The 19,286-nt window shown below is 43.1% G+C and overlaps 1 protein-coding gene across 2 annotated transcripts in view; it reads right to left on the bottom strand.

Annotated features, from left to right (window-relative positions):
• SLC6A14 (solute carrier family 6 member 14) overlaps positions 1–19,286 on the bottom strand; it is a 95,016-nt gene that overhangs the window by 52,787 nt on the left and 22,943 nt on the right. The window contains exons 1-2 of one of the 2 annotated variants that reach the window (XM_033944143.1): positions 14,715–14,907; positions 10,347–10,491 (exon numbers count right to left, since the gene is read on the bottom strand). In XM_033944143.1, coding sequence (XP_033800034.1) covers positions 10,347–10,491; positions 14,715–14,774 — 205 coding nt within the window. In that variant the 5' untranslated portion in view covers positions 14,775–14,907. Of the gene's footprint in view, positions 1–10,346; positions 10,492–14,714; positions 14,908–19,286 lie in introns of those variants that run through there. The other variant, XM_033944144.1, reaches the window with a different exon arrangement.

Below are 19,286 nucleotides of genomic sequence, written 5' to 3'. Positions count from 1 at the left end.
CTATACAAATTTATTGGGCCGCATATTCAGCCAATCACAGTCAGTGTGTTTCTCTACTACTACTATTTAACATTGTACATGCTGACTGCTGTTGGCTAATGTTGACTTTTACAAAGCTGCAGTATCAGTTTCTACTGCGAACCAGCAAGGGTAAATGCTCAGACACTCACAGAATTCTTATGAGCATTGGAGCATTTACCTCGCCGACCCACAGTAGAAACCTCTCTACTGCAGCCTTGTAAAAGGAGCCCTAAATTAGGCCTTCAGTGCTGGCCCCTATCCAAGCACTGGTACTGTTTGCTTGTTTGTTAGCCTTTGATATACCGCCCTGTCTTGGAGAAGTTCAGGGTGGTGTACAATTTTTCTTTCTGCGATCTTTTGTAGTTTATGAAAGCTAATCTCTTTTTCCTTACCTTCTCAACTCTACTTTATTTTTTAGTATTTATATACCACTTATAACCTAAGTGGTGTACATTCAGGTACTCAAGCATTTATCCCTATCTATCCTGGCAGGCTCACCAGGAGCAATGTGGGATTTGAACCCACAACCTCGGGGTTCTAAGGCTGTGGCTCTAACCACTGCACCACAAACAAAAAAGGAAGAACCAACAAAATCTGCAGTAAAATTTCTATTTTTATCTTTGTACATTAGGAACCCTGAAGAAGGTGTGTACCGAAACACGGACCATGTTGGGTCCTGTGGTTTAATTTTAAGGTGTTGTTTTTAACTGCAATTATTTTAATAAACTTTGCCTTTATCATTGAACATGTTACTGCAGTTCTCCTTGCTTTGTTTTGTCTTCTAACCACTGCACCACACACTCCCCAAAGCGACCTTCTTTTCCGCTTACTTTTACTTACTTCCCTTACAAAATGGTTTGCTGCCCTTACAATAGCTCCTTTCAGTTTTGCCCACTGCTTTCCTACTTCTTCCAGATGTTCCCATAATCCCCATCTAAAAGTTAGCTTTTTTAAACTTTAGAACCTTCACTTTCAAATGAGCCATTTCTACACCTGACAATATTAAACCACAGCGTGCAGTTGACACTGGATGCCAAATGATCACCCGCTATAGCATCAGAAACACTTTCTCCGTTTGTAAGCACTAAGTCCAGTGTGGACCCATCCCGCATGGGTTCCCTTACCAACTGCTGGAACAGTTTTCCTTGTAGAGAATCCAGGCTCTCCCTACTTCTAGGAGATCCCACAATAGGGATACCCCAATAAACATTTAGGGCTCCTTTTACAAAAGCACGCCAAGCATTTTAGTGCGCACTAACCACATGCTAAAGGCTAACATACATGTTAGTCTATGTTCGCGTTAGCAGTTAGAGTGCGTGTATATTTAGTAAAACAGAGGGTTAGCATTTCCTAGTAGCTATATTTTGAATGTCTTCTATTAAATCATTTAGGAACTTTGTTGTATAAAATAAATATTTTTTTAAAAATGACACCCTCTTAATATAAATAAAGGAAAGTCACAAATTAATTGAAACTTTTTTTTAAAAAATTAAGAAAATAGAGGTGAAGATAGACTGTTTTGAATATCTTATGTTCTGGATATTATTTCTTTCGATTTAAAAGTAAACATAAGAGCTAAGAGCAGCCATACCAGAACAGACAAATGGTCCGTCTACCCCAGTACCCAGTTTCCACAGTGGTCAATCCAGGTCACAGATACCTGGCAGAAACTCAAATAGTAGCAAAATTCCTTGATACCAATCTCAGGGCAAGCAGTGGCTTCCACCATGTCTGTTTCAATGGCAGACTGTGGACTTTTCCTCCAGGAACTTGTCTAAACCCAGCTGTGTTAATCACGCTTGCCACATCCTCTGGCAATGAGTTTCAGAACTTAACTATCCTTTGAGTGAAAAATATATTTCCTCCTATTGGTTTTAAAAGTATTTCCCTGTAACTTCATTGAGGGCTCCATTTACAAAGGCGCGCTAGCGGTTTTAGCATGCACTTAGCACGCGCTAAAATACCACAAGCGGTAGCCGCTACCACCTCCTTTTAAGCAGGCTGTAATTTTTCGGCTAGCACGTGCTATAGTGCGCACTAAAAACGCTAGCATACCTTTGTAAAAGGAGCCCTGAGTGTCCCCTAATCTTGGCAATTTTTAATGGAGTAAAAAAACAATTCGTTTGTACTTGCTCTATGCCACACAGGATTTTGTAGACCTCAGTCTTATCTCCCTTCAGCTGTCTTTTTTGCAAATTGAAGAGCCGCAAACCCCTTTAGCCATCCCTCATGTGAGAGGCGTTCCATCTCCTTTATCATCTTGGTCACTCTTCTTTGAACCTTTTCTAATTCTGCTATATCTATTTTGAGATACTGCGAGCAGAATTAAATGCAATACTCAAGGTGAGATTGCACCATGAAGCAAAACAGAGACATTATAACATTCTTGGTCTTATTTACCATCCGGTTCCTAATAATTCTTAGCATCCTGTTTGCCTTTTTGGTCACCTCAGCACATTGGATGGAAGGTTGCAGATTATTGTCTACAATGACACCTAGATTTTTTTCTTGGGTGTTAACCCCTAAAGTGGACCTCAGCATCAGTTAACTGTGATTTGGATTATTCTTCCCAATGTGAATCACTTTGCCTCTGTCCACATTAAATTTCATCTGCCATATGGATGCCCGGTCTTCCTATTTCCTAAGGTCTTCCTGCAATTTTTTCAGTTTGCATGTGTTTTAACAACTTTGAATAGTTTTGTGTCGTCTGCAAATTAAATCACCTCTCTTGTCATTCCAATTTCCAGATCATTTATAAATGCATATGTTAAATAGCATCAGAAATGACCCCCCTGCGATATTCCACTATTCACCTCTATTGAGGCAAAATGGTCATTTATTCCTACCCTCTGTTTCCTGTCCAATCTGTGGCGTACCAAGGGGGGGCGGGGGGAGGGGTGTGCCCCGGGTGCCAGCCCTGAGGGGGTGCTCCCGGCCTTGCCGTTCAGTCCCCCCCACCCCCGAAGGACCGCTCGCCCCACTGACCTTCCTGCACCACCTGTGAAGCAGTATCGCGACGTCAGCGATCCCTGAGCTGCTTGGGCGCTGCTTCCTGTGCCGCGGTCCCTCCCCTCCTCTGACATCAGAGGAGGGGCGGGACCGCAGTGCAGGAAGCAGTGCCTAAGCAGCGCAGAGATCGCTGACGTCGCGATCCTGCTGCGGCTGCTTCATAGGTGGTGCGGGGAGGCCAGAGGGGCGAGCGGTCCTTCGGGGTGGGTCGGGGCATCAGGCCTTCAGGGTGGGGCGGGCGGGCAGGCAGGCAGGCAGGCTTTCAAGGGTGAGGGGGGGACAGGCAGGCAGGCCTTCAAGGGGGGACAGGCCTTCAAGGGGGTGGGACAGGCCTTCAAGGGGGGGACAGGCCTTCGGGGGGGTGCAGGCCTTCAAGGGGGGGACAGGCCTTCGGGGGGGGTGCAGGCCTTCGGGGGAGTGCAGACCTTCAAGGGGGTGCAGGCCTTCAAGGGGGGGACAGGCCTTCGGGGGGGTGCAGGCCTTCGGAGGGGGTGCAGGCCTTCGGGGGCGTGCAGACCTTAAAGGGGGTGCAGGCCTTCAAGGGGGGGACAGGCCTTCAAGGGGGGACAGGCAGGCAGGCCTTCAAGGGGGGACAGGCCTACAAGGGGGGGACAAGCTACAAGGGGGTGGGACAGGCCTTCAAGGGGGGGGACAGGCCTTCGGGGGGTGCAGGCCTTCGGGGGGTGCAGACCTTCAAGGGGGTGCAGGCATTCAAGGGGGGGGACAGGCCTTCGGAGGGGGTGCAGGCCTTCGGGGGGGTGCAGACCTTCAAGGGGGTGCAGGCCTTCAAGGGGGGGACAGGCCTTCAAGGGGGGACAGGCAGGCAGGCCTTCAAGGGGGAACAGGCCTACAAGGGGGGGGACAAGCTACAAGGGGGTGGGACAGGCCTTCAAGGGGGGGACAGGCCTTCGGGGGGTGAAGGCCTTCGGGGGGGGTGCAGACCTTCAAGGGAGTGCAGGCCTTCAAGGGGGGGACAGGCCTTCAAGGGGGGGACAGGCCTACAAGGGGGGGACAGGCCTACAAGGGGGTGGGACAGGCCTTCAAGGGGGGTGCAGGCCTTCAAGGGGGGACAGGCAGACCTTTAAGGGGGGGACAGGCCTTTGGGGGGGACCCTGGTTTAGAAGTACACGGAGGGAAGGGGGTGTTCAAAGAGACGTGCATATGCCAAACTTTGGGGGGGGGGAAGAAATAATGTGTCTGAAAATAGAGGAGAGGGAGAGAGATGATGGACCATGGGATTTAGGGAGGGAAGGAACAGAAAGGGAGAGAAATTGGACACAAGGGATGGTGTGGAGGAGGGATAGAGATACTGGATAGGAGGGTAATTAGGAAAAGAAAGGGAGAGATGGTGGACTCTGGGGTGGTGGGGAAGGAGGGAGAGATGCCAGATGAAAGGGTAGTTAAGAAAAGGTGGATCTGTGGAAGGAGATGAAAAAAAGGAAAGATACCAGACTTCCTGGGAAGGGAAGGGAAATGGAAAGGGAGGACAGAGTTGGCAGATGGATGGTTAGCATGCAGAAAGAAGGAGACCCTGGCAAGCAAGTTATCAGAAGAAAACCAGAGCCTTGGACCAACAAGATTTGAAATATAACCAGACAACAAAAGGTAGAAAAATTAATTTTATTTTCTGTTTTGTGATTATAATATGTCAGATTTGAAATGTGTATCCTGCCAGAGCTGGTGTTAGACTGCAAACGTGAGCTAGGATTTAACAGAGAGAGGAAAAGTCCTTTTTGTTTCTTTATTTTATTTGCACCACAGCGCCAGTGTGATTAGGAGAAGCCAAAGGGGGTGAAAAAGCTATAAAACCCACCAGGAGTTTTGAAAAAAATCACCCAACTGGGCAGGAAAATCGAATTGAAAAACCAATTCAATAGGCTGAATCGAATCAAAATTTTTTTTCCTGAATCTGGCAGCATTAGTTTGCGCTACTGTCTTAGACTTTAGGACCTGGGATTGGGGAGAGATGGAATCCTCAGTACTTTATAATGCAAGTGAAACGAGGATTTGGTCAGACTTTTGAAGGGTCTGCAGAAAAAAAATATTGTATAGGCCGGGGACATGAGACAGCAGGAAATGGGAACTTTTCTTCCTTCTATTTTTGTGAATGGAAAGGCTGAGGATGTCAGAGAGTTCAGTTAAAATATGTGCTTTATAAGAAAATATAATAATGTGTTTTATAAAGTTTATAGCATAGCTGGCCTACCCAGTGAGGTGTTCCTAGTGGTGATGGTGGCAGCGTGTCAATGTGTTGAGAGGAAGAGGTGGTCTGGGAAATTTTGCTGAGCAAACTCCGGGCCCATTTCCATCCCCCAGTTAGTCCACTCCACTCAACTGTTTCACACACTGAGTGGGTCTTTGGGTGTTGTTTTGGGATCTCTTCCAGTGGTTTATCAATATCTCCTGGTCCAAGGAAGGAAACTTTGTTATCCTTAGCATTGACCTACAGAATATGTTTGTAACAGCGCTGCTTGTGTGGCATTAGGCTATGTAGTGATCGAAAGAAAAAAACAGACCTTTGTACATTTTTGCACTATATGGTGGGTGTATGAGGAGATTCACATTTCCTGCACAGCTAAGTCCATGTGAAGTTACCTTGTGCTGTATTTGACATCTAGCAAGGTCTCTGTTTGAAAGGAAAGATCTAAACTTAAAAATGAAGTGGCCAAAAGTTATGGTAAAGCAGATAGTGTAGCTGGTTTTAAGAAAGATTTGGACAAATTCCTGGAGGAAAAGTCCATAATCTGTTATTAAGACATGTGGGAAGTGTCTGCTTGCCCTGGATCGGTAGCATGGAATGTTGCTACTCTTTGGGTTTTGACCAGGTATTAGTGTCCTGGATTGGCTACCATGAGAATGGGCTACTGGGCATGATGGACCATTGGTCTGACCCAGTTAGGCTATTCTTATGTTATGTTCTCATCTGTAGGGGCCTTTGTTTTCACTTCTTATTTTAATGTATTTTTTTTCTGGGAACTTATCAGTGTTTTTTATAATGGGAACAAAAATGGAAGAGAATTAATGTGTGTGGGATGAGGGGGTAACTAATTTCTTCAGCTAAATAATTCAATCCACTTCAAACAGACATAGGAGAACTCACGCACCATTCACACACCCTCCAACCAAAAACGTCAAAAGAAAAAAACAGTTCGACAACCTTCTAACACTCGACCCCCAACCCTACAACCAATTGACATCGACCACATACTGCAAAACCTTCAAAAAGAAATAAAAACCCTTCTATTCAAAAAACACATAAAACCGAACTAACACAATCAGAACTGTCCCAAGCATCACCTGCAACTACTCCATATGTACTTCTGATGTCATGACAATTCAGACATAATTTATGTTATGTTATGTTTGGAATATAAGAAAATTTTCACTGCCTGTTTCTATTCTGACCATTTATTCCGTTTCATGGTCATTACAAAAAAATATTTTTTTACATGGGGGGGGTGTCAAAAAATGATGGGCCCTGGGTGCCACATACCCTAGGTATGCCACTGTGTCCAATAACCAATTCCTAGTCCGCAACAGAACATTGCCACCTATCCCATGAATCTTTAATTTCCTCAGGAGTCTCTCATGAGCAACTTTGTCGAAAGCCTTCTGAACGTCTAGATATGCTACATCAACCGGCTCACCTTTAACCATGTGTTTGCTTATAGCTTCAAAGAAATGAAGCAAATTGGTGAGGCAAGACTTCCCTTAGCTGAACCCATGCTGACTCTGGCCCATTACATCATGTTTGTCTACGTGTTCCATAATTTTATTCTTTATAATAGTTTCCACTATGTTGCCCAGAAATGAAGTCAGGCTTACCAGACTGTAATTTCCTCGATTACCCCTGGAATCCTTCTCAGAAATCAGCATTACATTGGCCACCCTCCAATCTTTATTTGTAGTATGTATGTACCACTTATAGTCTAAGTGGTTTACATTCGGGTACTAAAGCATTTTCTCTCTTTGCCTTGGCAGGCTCACACTTTATCTAATGTATCTGGGGCAATGGGGGATTAGGTGACTTGCCCAAGGTCACAAAGAGCAGCATGGGATTTGAACCCACAATCTCAGGGTGCTGAGGCTATAGCTCTAACCACTGTGCCACACACTCCCCCTTCAGGTGCTATAGATGATTTTAATGACACATATCAGCGATACAAAATTATGATACATTTTTACTGTATTTATGGGGGTAACTAATATTTTGTTCAACTTTTGTCATATATTATATTTATTACATAAGAACATAAGAATAACCTTACTGAGTCAGACCAATGGTCCATCAAGCCAAGTAACCTGTTCTCACGGTGGCCAACCCAGGTCACCAGTACCTGGCCAAAACCCAAGGAGTAGCAATATTCCATGCTGCTGATACAGGGCAAGCAGTGACTTCCCCCATGTCTTTCTCAATAACAGACTATGGACTTTTCCTCCAGGAACTTGTCCAAACCTTTCTTAAAACTAACTACGCTGTCCGCTCTTACCACATCCTCTGGCAACACGTTCCAGAGCTTAACTATTCTCCAAGTGAAAAAAAATTTCCTCCTATTGGTTTTAAAAGTATTTCCCTGCAACTTCATCGAGTATCCCCTAGTCTTTGTCATTTTTGATGGAGTGAAAAATTGATCCAGTTGTACCCGTTCTACTCCACTCAGGATTTTGAAGACTTCAATCAGCTGTAGACTTCAATCAGCTGTCTCTTTTCCAAGCTGAAGAGCCCTAACCATTATCTCAGGCTGCATAATAGTATGCAAAGCATACATTTTCATGCAGCATTTCTTACAGCCTGTATTATACTCTGCCAGGCATGCTATTTGGTGAAAAATAATACTGGATCATAGCTTGTATTTTATTTTCTCCTGCCCAGAAGTATCAGACCACACTAATGTGCTGACCAAAGCTCCTGGAGAACCATCCTAAATAACAATAGAGGACCTCTCTTCTTGTTCCCAGCAAAATACACCCACATAGAATTTTGCAAAACCATAGTCCAAACCCTGCCTCAGACCACTCCCTCTCCCAACCTCCAGGCCATCCTTAACCTTACCTGAGACAATCCTGATGGTCTCCTCAAAGAAGGTAGGCGTGATCCTGAGTCACTTGTACCTCTTGTGGCTCCAGGTTAAAAAAAATGGCACTTCCTGACCCTTACTGGTAATCTCATGATACTATCAATAGGGGGGAGGGCATCATACAGAATGGAGGAGTAGCCTAGTGACTAGAGCAGCTGTCTCAGTACCCTGAGGTTATAAGTTCAATCCCCACTGCTGCTCCTTGAGAGCTTGCGCAAGTAATGTAATGTAATGTAATTTATTTCTTATATACCGCTACATCCGTTAGGTTCTAAGCGGTTTACAGAAAATATACATTAAGATTAGAAATAAGAAAGGTACTTGAAAAATTCCCTTACTGTCCCGAAGGCTCACAATCTAACTAAAGTACCTGGAGGGTAATAGAGAAGTGAAAAGTAGAGTTAGAGGAAAAATAAAAATAAAATAAACATTTTAACAAGACAGCATTGATCTAAATACTTTGGAAGGTAGAAGAGAGGAGAGAAAGGAATAGAAGCAGAAGGGGGAGCCGTTGAACAGTAGAATTCTGGAGAAATTTAAATGATAGAAATAGAACATAGAACAAAACAAAGACAAAAGGCAAAACAATAGATAAGATTAAAGATAAATCATAAGCTGGAAAGAAAAATAAAATAAAACTAGGTACAAAATAAGTACATATCCAAAATTTGTAAGCCACTTTGATTGTAACCACACACAGAAAAAGCAACATATCAATTTTGGATCTGCTAGACTTTCCTGAGCTCCAATGCACATTCTCCCTGATTTCAGCACATTCCAGAGAAGCTGCTAGCTCTCCCTAGGATTACAAGAAAAGATGCAATTCTGTTTACACACCTGAGGTAGTTTCTTAAGTGCGCATTCCTGGACTCTTGGAAGCTATTCAGCCATGCAAGAATTCTTTCACTTTGAGAAAAATCCTTTTAGAGGATGCCACCACACAAAATGCTGATGTTTTCTTGCTTAACTGCTTGCCATATGGAACTGTGGAAGGAATGGGGCATGGGTCTAGGATGCACTGGTGAACCTTAAAAGAGGTATATGGTTGGGGAGCAGAGAGGAGGCGAGGCACCGGCAGGGGAGGGGACGGAGAAGAGAAGAGGCATCGATGGAAGGGGAAGGGGGTGAGGTAGGGAGGGGGGCTGAGAAGAGGCAGGGGGTGGGCAGAGAAGATGAGAGGCACTGAGAAGAATAGAGGTGATTCCAGTTCATCCCGGAGAGGACAATTCAACACGGCTATTTCATCGCGGTTAGGTTTAAACATCCCGTGATGAAACGGTCTTGATGAATCGTCCCATTTCACTCCATGGGAACTATGTGAAGACATAGACTATGTGAAGACAGGCAGGCACCTCTAGAAAAGGCTAGGGACTCAGGACTGGAGTTTCTGCAGCTTCCAGAAGCCTAAGAAAACCCGTAGAGAAGCTAAGCTAGTTCTTGGACTTCCTGGAAGGTGGTCTCAGCTTTGTGACCTCACTCCAGAGGAGATTTAAGAACTGCATCTGGGCGGGAGATTTGCCTTTTGATCAGACCCCACCAAGATCTGATTGAGAGGTTTGGCTTCTGCTAGTCAGAGGCCACCATCTGATCGGTGTAACTGGAGTTTGGAAATAATAAATCATATCTTGGAGTGAAGGAGAGAAAGCATTTGTATATAGTTGGACTTGTTCTAAGAACTAAAGTTGGAGTTTTGGATTTACCTACATTTTAGTCTGCATTATTCTGAGGAGAGAGAGTGAAAGACTGGTGCCTGCTTGCTGTGGGATCCCATTCCATGAGTGGGTCCCAGCTCTGGTCCTAAAAATTAAAATTAGCTATGTATGCTCCTTCCCAGCATCCAGGTAAGCAAGGGGTTACATCAGTGTTTTGATCTTTTAGAAAAACAAATTGAAAGAACGAGCTATTGATGAAGGATGTCTGTTCCTTTTACTATGTTAATATTGAACACCATTGTTTTCCTGTAGTGAAATGAATGCCTTAGGTTTTCTTTTTTTAGAAAGTCAACATAGCTAGATATACAGACGTTTATCTGAAAATCAAAATTGATCTCAATAGAAGTGATTAAGGCAATTATTTCCTGGTTAGGTTTCAAAGGCATTTATGAATGACTTGATTCTTTAATTTGGAACTCTAACAGAGAGCTTTTTATTTTTGCCTTTTTTTACCATGTGACCACAAGAACGAAAATAGTCATTAAATTAGAGTAGCTAGTAGAAGCAAAATTGAATCATACTATACCTCCTCCGTGCTGGAAAGTCAGATAAGGGAATCGCCAAACATTTCCTAATCCTACTGCATATCCGACCATAGACAGGAGATATTCAGATTTACTTGACCAGTTTCCCCTCTCGGGGTTCTCATCATTGCTGGCGACCTGGGTATCCTTAGATTTGGACCATTTAAATTGAAGAAAGAGAAAATTCTGTGATCAGCAGATAAACATGTGCAATTACTAGGTACTGTATATGTGCAGGCAAAATCAAACTGGTTTATTTTTCTTTTTTTCTCAAATTTTCTCAATTTTAGGAGGTAGGGGGTTAAATTTGTTACACATACAATTTAAAAAAGGGTTTTTTTTTATTCACTAAGGTGTTTTAATGTGTACTAATCAAACTTAGGGACCCTGTTACTAAAGGGTGTTGAGCCCTTAACCCAAGGGTGTCAAAGTCCCTCCTCGACGGCCGCAATCCAGTCGGGTTTTTAGGATTTCCACAAAGAATATGCATGAGGTCTATTTGCATTCACTGCTTTCATTGTACGCTAATAGATCTCATGCATATTCATTGGGGAAATCCTGAAAACCCGACTGGATTGCGGCCCTTGAGGGACTTTGACACCTCTGCCTTAACCTGATATTAAAGTGGAAAAACAGGTACCTCAAAACATGTAAAAGTTTTTTGCAATATTTTGCCTCTTTTCCATACACTAAGCATGTGTGAACTTTTAAAAAAATATTGTAGAGAAGGTACATTGTAGGTAGCGAGCTTGTTCTGATTAGCGCACACCAATCAGAGAACATAGACCTAACGCAGGAGCACTTAGCACCTCCTAAATAGAAGAAGATTCCACCCACCCTCTTTTACCACGCAAGAGCTTTTTAGTGCCGACTGGCGTGCTGAATGCTCTGCGCTGTTCTGACGCACAAAGGAACTCTATGACCGTCGACAAGAGTGCATCTGCTAAAAATCAAGGGTGGGAGATTTCATGGTGACATTAGGAAGTATTTCTTCACCGAAAGGGTGGTTGATCGTTGGAATGATCTTCCACTTCAGGTAGTAGAGGTCAACAACGTGCTCGATTTTAAGAATAAATGGGATAAACATGTGGGTTCACTTCGAGGAAGTGCTTAGGGGGGGTGGGTTATTCGAGTGGGCAGACTTATTGGGCCGACGGCCCTTTTCTGCCGTCATACTCTGTGTTTCTATGTCAGAGCAGCGGAGAGTATTCAGCGCACCAGCCAGCACTAAAACGTCTTGTGCGGTTTGGGAAAAGGAGGGGGTTTGTTTATTGTTGTGAACTTTGTTTTTATGGGGGGGGATTCAACAATGTGTGCTACTGTTAAGATGGGTTACGTTAGCAGAAGTTGTGGTATTTTAACACAGAGTCTCATTTTATACAATGAGACCTTGTGTTAAAATAGCACAACTTGTGGCAAAAATAATCCATTTTAACAGTGCCCCAATCTTGGGCAGGATATATCGAATTTGGGGGAAAATGGGAAAGCCTCTTTGGTATTATGGGTTATAGCCTTTGTCAGACAACTTTACCACTGTATTTAAATGTTTCATTTTTATCACTTCATTGTACTCCCCATCAAATATAAGTTCAAATAAGTTACAATTAAAACCAATGCAATACATATCCTTAAAATGTCTCCCTCTCTTGTCCCCTCTACCAAAATCCTCATCATTTCCCCCAATGGTTCTCCATTCCTTTTTACAGTTTCTTGCTAAGGGCTCTCAGCATTGCAGTTAAACAGCCAATCCACCCATAGAGCAATTGAGGTAAGTATGGCCTAAGGAAATCCTAAATTATCTCTTTAACCATTTCATTGCTGCACTAAGCTCCCATCTCTACCTACACATGCAAGCAGATTGTCTTGTTACCAGTGCTCTCTCATATGCTGCTTCCATTCTAAGTGGAGACAAACTTCACCCAACTAGACAAGTTTGAGCATGCACCAGAAGAAAGAGGAGCGTGTGAAACCAGAAGGGCGAGTACAGGTCCAGGTGCCGGCAACAGGCATACTGGAATTTAGTAGAAATGAGGTGAAAAAGCAAGGAGATACCAGGGTTAGCAGAGACAGGGGAGGTACAGAAATGTTAAAACAAAAATGAACAAACCAAGAAAAAAAAAAACACATCAGCAAGAAAAATAAACATCTGCAAGAAAGACTTCAGCAAATGCATAAAAGTTATCATCCCAGGACAAGCAGGCAGCATATTCTCACATGTGGGTGACGTCATCCACGGAACCCCAATACGGACAGCTGCTAAAGTGTTCATGCATGTTAAGAACTTCAGAAAGTTCAGGACTTACCGATGTAGGCACGTGGCTCCTCAGTTCGGATAGCCAACTAAGAAGCCAACCAGGGGAGGTGGGTGGGTTGTGAGAATATCTGCCTGCTGTTACGGTAAGTAACTGTGCTTTTTAGGAAAATTAGTAAAGCTAGTTGCAAGGGCATTGTCACCCCTCCCTGCCTTACCTTACAAGTAAAAAGAATACCACCATACACAACATTCAAGCACCTTCCTGACTTTGTATGCAACTTATCCTATCTTATTTACTTATATGTTCCATTTTTGCTTATACCCTATGCTGTCTATTAAAATGTTTAATTTTGTACTGTGTTGACATAGTAAAGAAACAAAAACATAATGGCAGATAAAAGCCCATCCAGTCTGCCCATCCGTTGCATCCACTATCTCCTCCTCTCCCTAAGAGATCCCACGCTTTCTTGAATCCAGACATAGTCTTTGTCTCCATCACATCTACCCGGAGACTATTCCACGCATCTACCACCCTTTCTGTAAAAAGTATTTCCTTAGATTATTCCTGAGCCTATCACCTCTTAACTTCATCCTATGCCCTCTCATTCCGCAGCTTCCTTTCAAATAAGACTCGCCTCGTGCACATTTATGCCACGTATGTATTTAAACATCTCTATCATATCTCCCCTCTCCTGCCTTTCCTTCTAAGTATACATATTGAGATCTTTAGGTCTGTCCTCATACGCCTTATGACAAAGACCATGACCATTTTAGTAGCCTTCCTCTAGACCGACTCCATCCTGTTTATATCTTTCTAAAGGTGCGGTCTCCAGAATTGTACATAATATTCTATATAAGGTCTTACCAGCATCTTATACAGGGGCATCAATACTTCCTTTTTTCCTACTAGATATACATCCCCCTATGCACCCTAGCATCCTTCTAGCTTTGACTGTTGCCTTTTCAACCTGTTTGGCCACTTGGCTACTACCCAATGGCTTATTGCTTTCAACCACCTCAGTTTCAGATGCTATCATTAGTTGCCTGATAGTTAATCAGGCCACCACACCACAATCCACTCCTGAGATCCACCCCCCAATGCTATCATCAACTCTAACACCCAACACACCCAGTCTACTCCTTACATCAAGCCTGTAACAACGATTCCCATCATTGTATTTTAACAGCCATTAATAATACAGTGAATTCAAAACGGGTATAAGGGAAGTGTGTGAGCAGGTTCCAGAAGTCAGGGACAACCCACAAAACCCTGCCACACCACTTTCTTATGCCCTTTGCCAACATTTTATACCTTTACAGAAATAATCCTTTCATGCTCCCCTACCCCATCCCAAACATTATGGCTTCCTAAAATTCTCCTGTTCCCCACAATCGGGCTCTACTCTTTGTTATGGAAGTATGAGTCTACTTGCCTCAAAATTATTGTAACAAAAAAATGCAATGAAGTACTAGTTACTCAAAAGTGAAATGATCATCACAACTTTTGTTTCTAACTTCAATCTTGTGACTTAATTGTGGGCATAAAGTAGCAGCCTAAACATATTGTGAGTAGTTTATTTCCCAAATGTTGTTTTTTAACTGGAAAACTAGTCTTAAAAAAAACCAAAAAACGGTACCTCTATTTAAATGGACCATTGTATAAGAAGGAGACTGAGAGATAGAAACTGCAATTATGTTCTACTATGCTTATTCATTTAGACACCAAAACGAATACTGTAATTAATCAACTGCATTAAATTAAATAAGTTTCTTCCATCTATGTCGTTACTCTCCCCGTGTCCCTTAGGTACTGTATGCCACTCCTGTTGGGAGCTGCTACAGTATTCTTTTTAGGAAGAGGTGTGGAACAATGAGTGGGTAGGAGATCTGATCCCGTCATATTTTGTGAAAAATCAGAACTCGAAGATTGCTGTTTGCCTAGGTTTGCTTAGCCCTCCCTCTGCAGGAAAGCCCTGCCAATCTCAAAAGCTGGAGTCCAGGTGAAATAGGATACTTCAGATTGCAAATAGAACGTAGAGACGTCTGCAGATTTAAGGTAAATCCTCAGGAGAAAATCAGGCTTCTAAGCTTGTGAATTCAGCTTCATATGACTTACCAGGTCTTTACTAGCACTTTTACCACAACATCTTAGAAATCCAGGTAGAGAAATGCCCATGTCCAAAAGTGGATTTCGAGAGATTTAGGCACAAACAAGAGATCAGTTCAGCAGAATACCCCTCCTGTCTGCCTGCCTGTGTACCAGTCACTTCCCTCTGCCACAGTGTCTCAGGTTCAGTATGTCCTGACCACCTGGCTGGAAAATCAAGCTCTTAATTGATCCTATCCCTAGGGCTCTTTTATTGAGGCAACTAAACACCTCCCATCAGTGAGTCATTGATGCCAAACATTGCAGCACTTGTCTTGCACACATAGTGAAGAAGAAGATTTTGTAATTTGGGTACTGACTACCATTGTTCAGGTGGGAGTGATATACTGGAAGGTGATATGACTAAAGGCATTTTTAAAAGTAAATGAAATTTCTACACTGAGTTCTGTACATACACACTGCTTAAAAAGGTCTATTTTTGTAAAGTTCTAACCTACACTTCTGTCATTTTTGTTAAAAAAACCAAACATTTTAAATTATTTGTACACCGCTTAGAAGTTTGATTGAGCGGTATAAAAATGTTTTAATAAAACTTGAAACATGCATTTCCCTTTTCAAGTAATAGCGGCGAGTAGAGGCCTAGTGACCTTGGGCAAGTCACTTAATCCTCCTTTACCCCAGGTACAAAATAAGTACCTGTATATATGTAAGCAGTATACAAGTCCCAATCCCTAATAACTACATTATTTGTTAAACAGCATTTTAAAAATTCAGCTAAAACAAGCTTTTTTGCTGGAGAATTAAATTTTACCACAACATGTATTTTTGACATTGTAAATACTTTCTCTCCTCAGCAAGATTGATTTAGTTAAAAATTTTAGTACCAAGCATTATGTAGCAGACGCCGTTCTGATTTTTAAAGATTTAGGAGGAAAGTTATCAACGTAGGCTGCCATTAAGATATGTTATTGTACTGTTGTCCTGGGTTATTAATAACTAGGTCTCGTTGCATAAAATGGAACCTGTGCTACAATAGCACAAGTTAGTGGTAAAAATAACGCATTTTAACGGCAGCCCACGTTGTTAACTAGCTCCCCCCCCCCTTAATTGGCTGCCTTGGCCCATAAAACAGTTTTATCCTGGAAAAAGCAAAGATGGAAAGGAAAAAATTATTTTAAATACGTGTTTAGCATGTCATTTCACTCGACGCTGCTTTGAGACACAAGAAATATTTATGGTAAACTGCCAAAACCAACCTATCGGTAGTTTAAGTATTATACTGTACAATTAGAACGTTTAAAAATGTAAATTATTTGTCACTTTTATTAGGCAAAAATTCATTTTAAAGGAGCATCCTATTTACTTGGGATCTAGCTAGGTACTTGGAACCTGGGTTAGCCACTATTGGAAACAGGATTTTGGGCTTGATGGACCTTTGGTCTGTCCCAGTATGGTAATTCTTATGTTCTTATATTATGTTAGAGCAGAAAAATCAGGCACAAAGACACAGTGAGCATCAAACTACTACTATTTATCATTCCTATAGCACCGAAAAGCTTACGCAGCACTATACATTCAACATGCAACAGATGGTCTCTTCTCAGAAGAGCTACCAATCTAATTTGGACAGGCAGACAGGGCATACAGGGAGCAGTGTTCCCTCTAAGCGGGCGGGTGTTGTGAGCAAACTTTTTTCACCGTGAGCCAAAAATATCGGGCGCCAGCAAGTTATGAGCCAACTCGCCCGATTCTCCTCTCGCCGCCCTGCCATCTGCCGTACGCCTCTTCCGATCGTGCGCTGTGACGAGAAACGTGTGCGCTGCGATGTAATATTTTGTGCGCCAGCGCACGCCAGCGCAGCTTAGCGGGAACACTGGTTCAAATGGTTTTATTTATTTCCCCAAATTTATTTTTGTTATACGCATTGAAAATATTTGATATTGCGTTTAAATCAAAATCTCAATAAACTTGAAACGAGTGCCCGTGAGATTGTGGGAGGGTTAAATACTCAAAACTTAGAAGTTTTTGCTACGCCAGCTTTCTGGTATCTTTACATACAGTGGCGTACCTAGCATATGTAACATCCGGGGCCCATCATTTTTTGGCACCCCCCCCCATCTGTAAGAAAAACATGATTTTTAGTAACAAACCACACGTCACACATGAGTACCTAGGAAAAGGCAGCATCTTACATATTGCAGTGAGCAGTACATCAATACACCCATTGTAAAACTAAACAAGCCAGACCAGCACAGATCAATCCTACACCGTCAATCCTAACAGAAAACCATGTCTTTCGAACACACAGAACACAGAAAACACCTTCGCCTAGTAAGGAATATGTAATCACAAACTAACCCCTCCCTCTTTTACAAAACTGTAGTGTGGATTTTAGCTACGGAGGTAACAGCTCTGATGCTCATAAAATTCTGAGCATCAGAGCTGCTACCACCAAGGCTGGTGCTAAAAACGCTTCACAGTTTTGTAAAAGGGGGGATAAAATAAAAATACATAGACAAAGGTTAAATTGAACCAGCAAGAAGCTGGACTCTGCATACAATGCTTCACAGAAACAGTGACACATGTCTCCTAAAGCAATAAATAAATAGAAATTTTTTTCTACCTTTGTCTTCTGTGGTTTCTCCTTTCCTCATCTTCTTGTAACTCTCTTCCTTCCATCCACTGTCTGCCGTCTCTCTTCCCCTATATGGCATCTTCTCTCCTTCTATGCCCCTTCCAGAAACTGTATGCCTCCCCCTTCCATCTCTCCTTTCACCCCATTGGTCTGGCATCTCTCTCCTCGCCTTCCCTCTCCCACACCTCTCCTCATAGTCTGGTATCTCCCCTTCCCTGATTCTCTGGCATCTCTCTCCTTTCCTTTTCTTCCATCTTTCGCTCCCCCTCCATGCTCTCACATCTCCCCCTTCCTTTTCCCTTAGACTGGCATACCTTCCTCCTATGCTCCAAGCCCTGGCATCTCCTTTAATTCCCTCCCTCATCTTCCTTCTCCCTCCAGCTGGGTACCGCAACACTCTTCCCTGCAGCTCTGCACTTCCCCACAATTGCCATGCTTCGGTTCCTCTTCTTCCTTCCTTCCTCTCCCCCCCCCCCCCGCGGGACCCTGCGGCACCATCAACTCTTACTCCCTCTAATGTCGGCCCTGCAGCTCCAGACTTCCTCGCACCTTCTCCCCTCCCCCTTTGGATCGCTATTATTTTAAATGTTATAGCCGCGGAGCTGTATCCATCAGTGGAGATGTCTAACCTCGGCCTGCCCCGGAACTCTTACTGCAGCAGCCGCCCGTCTAGGCAGGAACAGGAAGTCACTGTTGCAGTAAGAGTTCCGGGGCAGGCCGAGGTTAGACATCTCCACTGATGGATACAGCTCCGCGGCTATAACATTTAAAATAATAGCGATCCAAAGGGGGAGGGGAGAAGGTGCGAGGAAGTCTGGAGCTGCAGGGCCGACATTAGAGGGAGTAAGAGTTGATGGTGCCGCAGGGTCCCGCGGGGGGGGGGGGGGGGAGGAAGGAAGGAAGAAGAGGAACCGAAGCATGGCAATTGTGGGGAAGTGCAATCCCCCCAATGCGTCCCCTTACCTTACCGACGCGTGTGTGCGCTGTGAAGAGAAACTTTGCGCTGCGATGTAATATTTTGTGCGCGAGCGCAGGCCAACGCAGCTTAGCGGGAACACTGAAATTTTATGGGGAGCTTCTTCAAGAGAATGATAGGATGGACATAGGTAATTTTATGGTGAGTGGGAGTTAGTTGAAAGCAGCATAAAAAAGTGGGCTTTTAGCTTGGATTTGAATACTGCTTGAGATGGCGCCTGACATAAAGACCCCAGTGGGATATGCACAGGTAAACAATTTTTCGAAAATTTGTTTTTATTCCCCACTAGGTTTCATTAATCTTTTTGGTTCATGTCACACCTTCATGTTAAGAACAATTTTTAAACATGTGTTAGTATTTTTTAATGTGTAGAAATCAATTGCACATGTTATAATTTGTATGCGACTTAAGTCTAGTTTAGATGTGCTAAAAATGTGAAGATGTCTTAATGAACCAAATGTGCATTAATAAATATACGTCCTAGTGGCATCCCACGTATGACCTGTGTTACTCTGGTTGACCTCAATAAACATGATTAAAAAAAAAAAAAAAGATGGGGCACAGCTATGGAGAAACCCCAAGTATTCACAATCACAAAAACGGGAAAACATGAAACTTTTCCGCCAATTATAACTAACCCCTTCCTTTACAAAGCCCTGCTAGCGTTTTTACTGCCAGCCGCTGAGGTAACAGCTTTGATGTTCATAGGAATTCTATGAGCGCTGGAACTGTTACTGCATTAAAAACACTAGTGCAGCTCTGTAAAGGAGGGGGGGGGGGGGTAAGTTAAGTTGAGCTTTGAAAACCTGGCTTTATACTGTGACCTGAATAACTATGAACTCTGGCTTGATAAAATGCTGATACAGCGTAAATTAAATTACACATTTAGGGCTAAATTCTAGATTTGTCCCCTAAAAAAAGTTGATGCTGAAAAGGATGGCACTTGATTCTATAAACATATAGGGATCGT

The sequence above is a fragment of the Geotrypetes seraphini genome, chromosome 5, assembly GCF_902459505.1.
Source record: "Geotrypetes seraphini chromosome 5, aGeoSer1.1, whole genome shotgun sequence".
NCBI classification, from domain to species: domain Eukaryota; kingdom Metazoa; phylum Chordata; class Amphibia; order Gymnophiona; family Dermophiidae; genus Geotrypetes; species Geotrypetes seraphini.
Note: the sequence above shows the minus strand (reverse complement) of the source record. Positions and strands in the feature narration are given on the sequence as shown.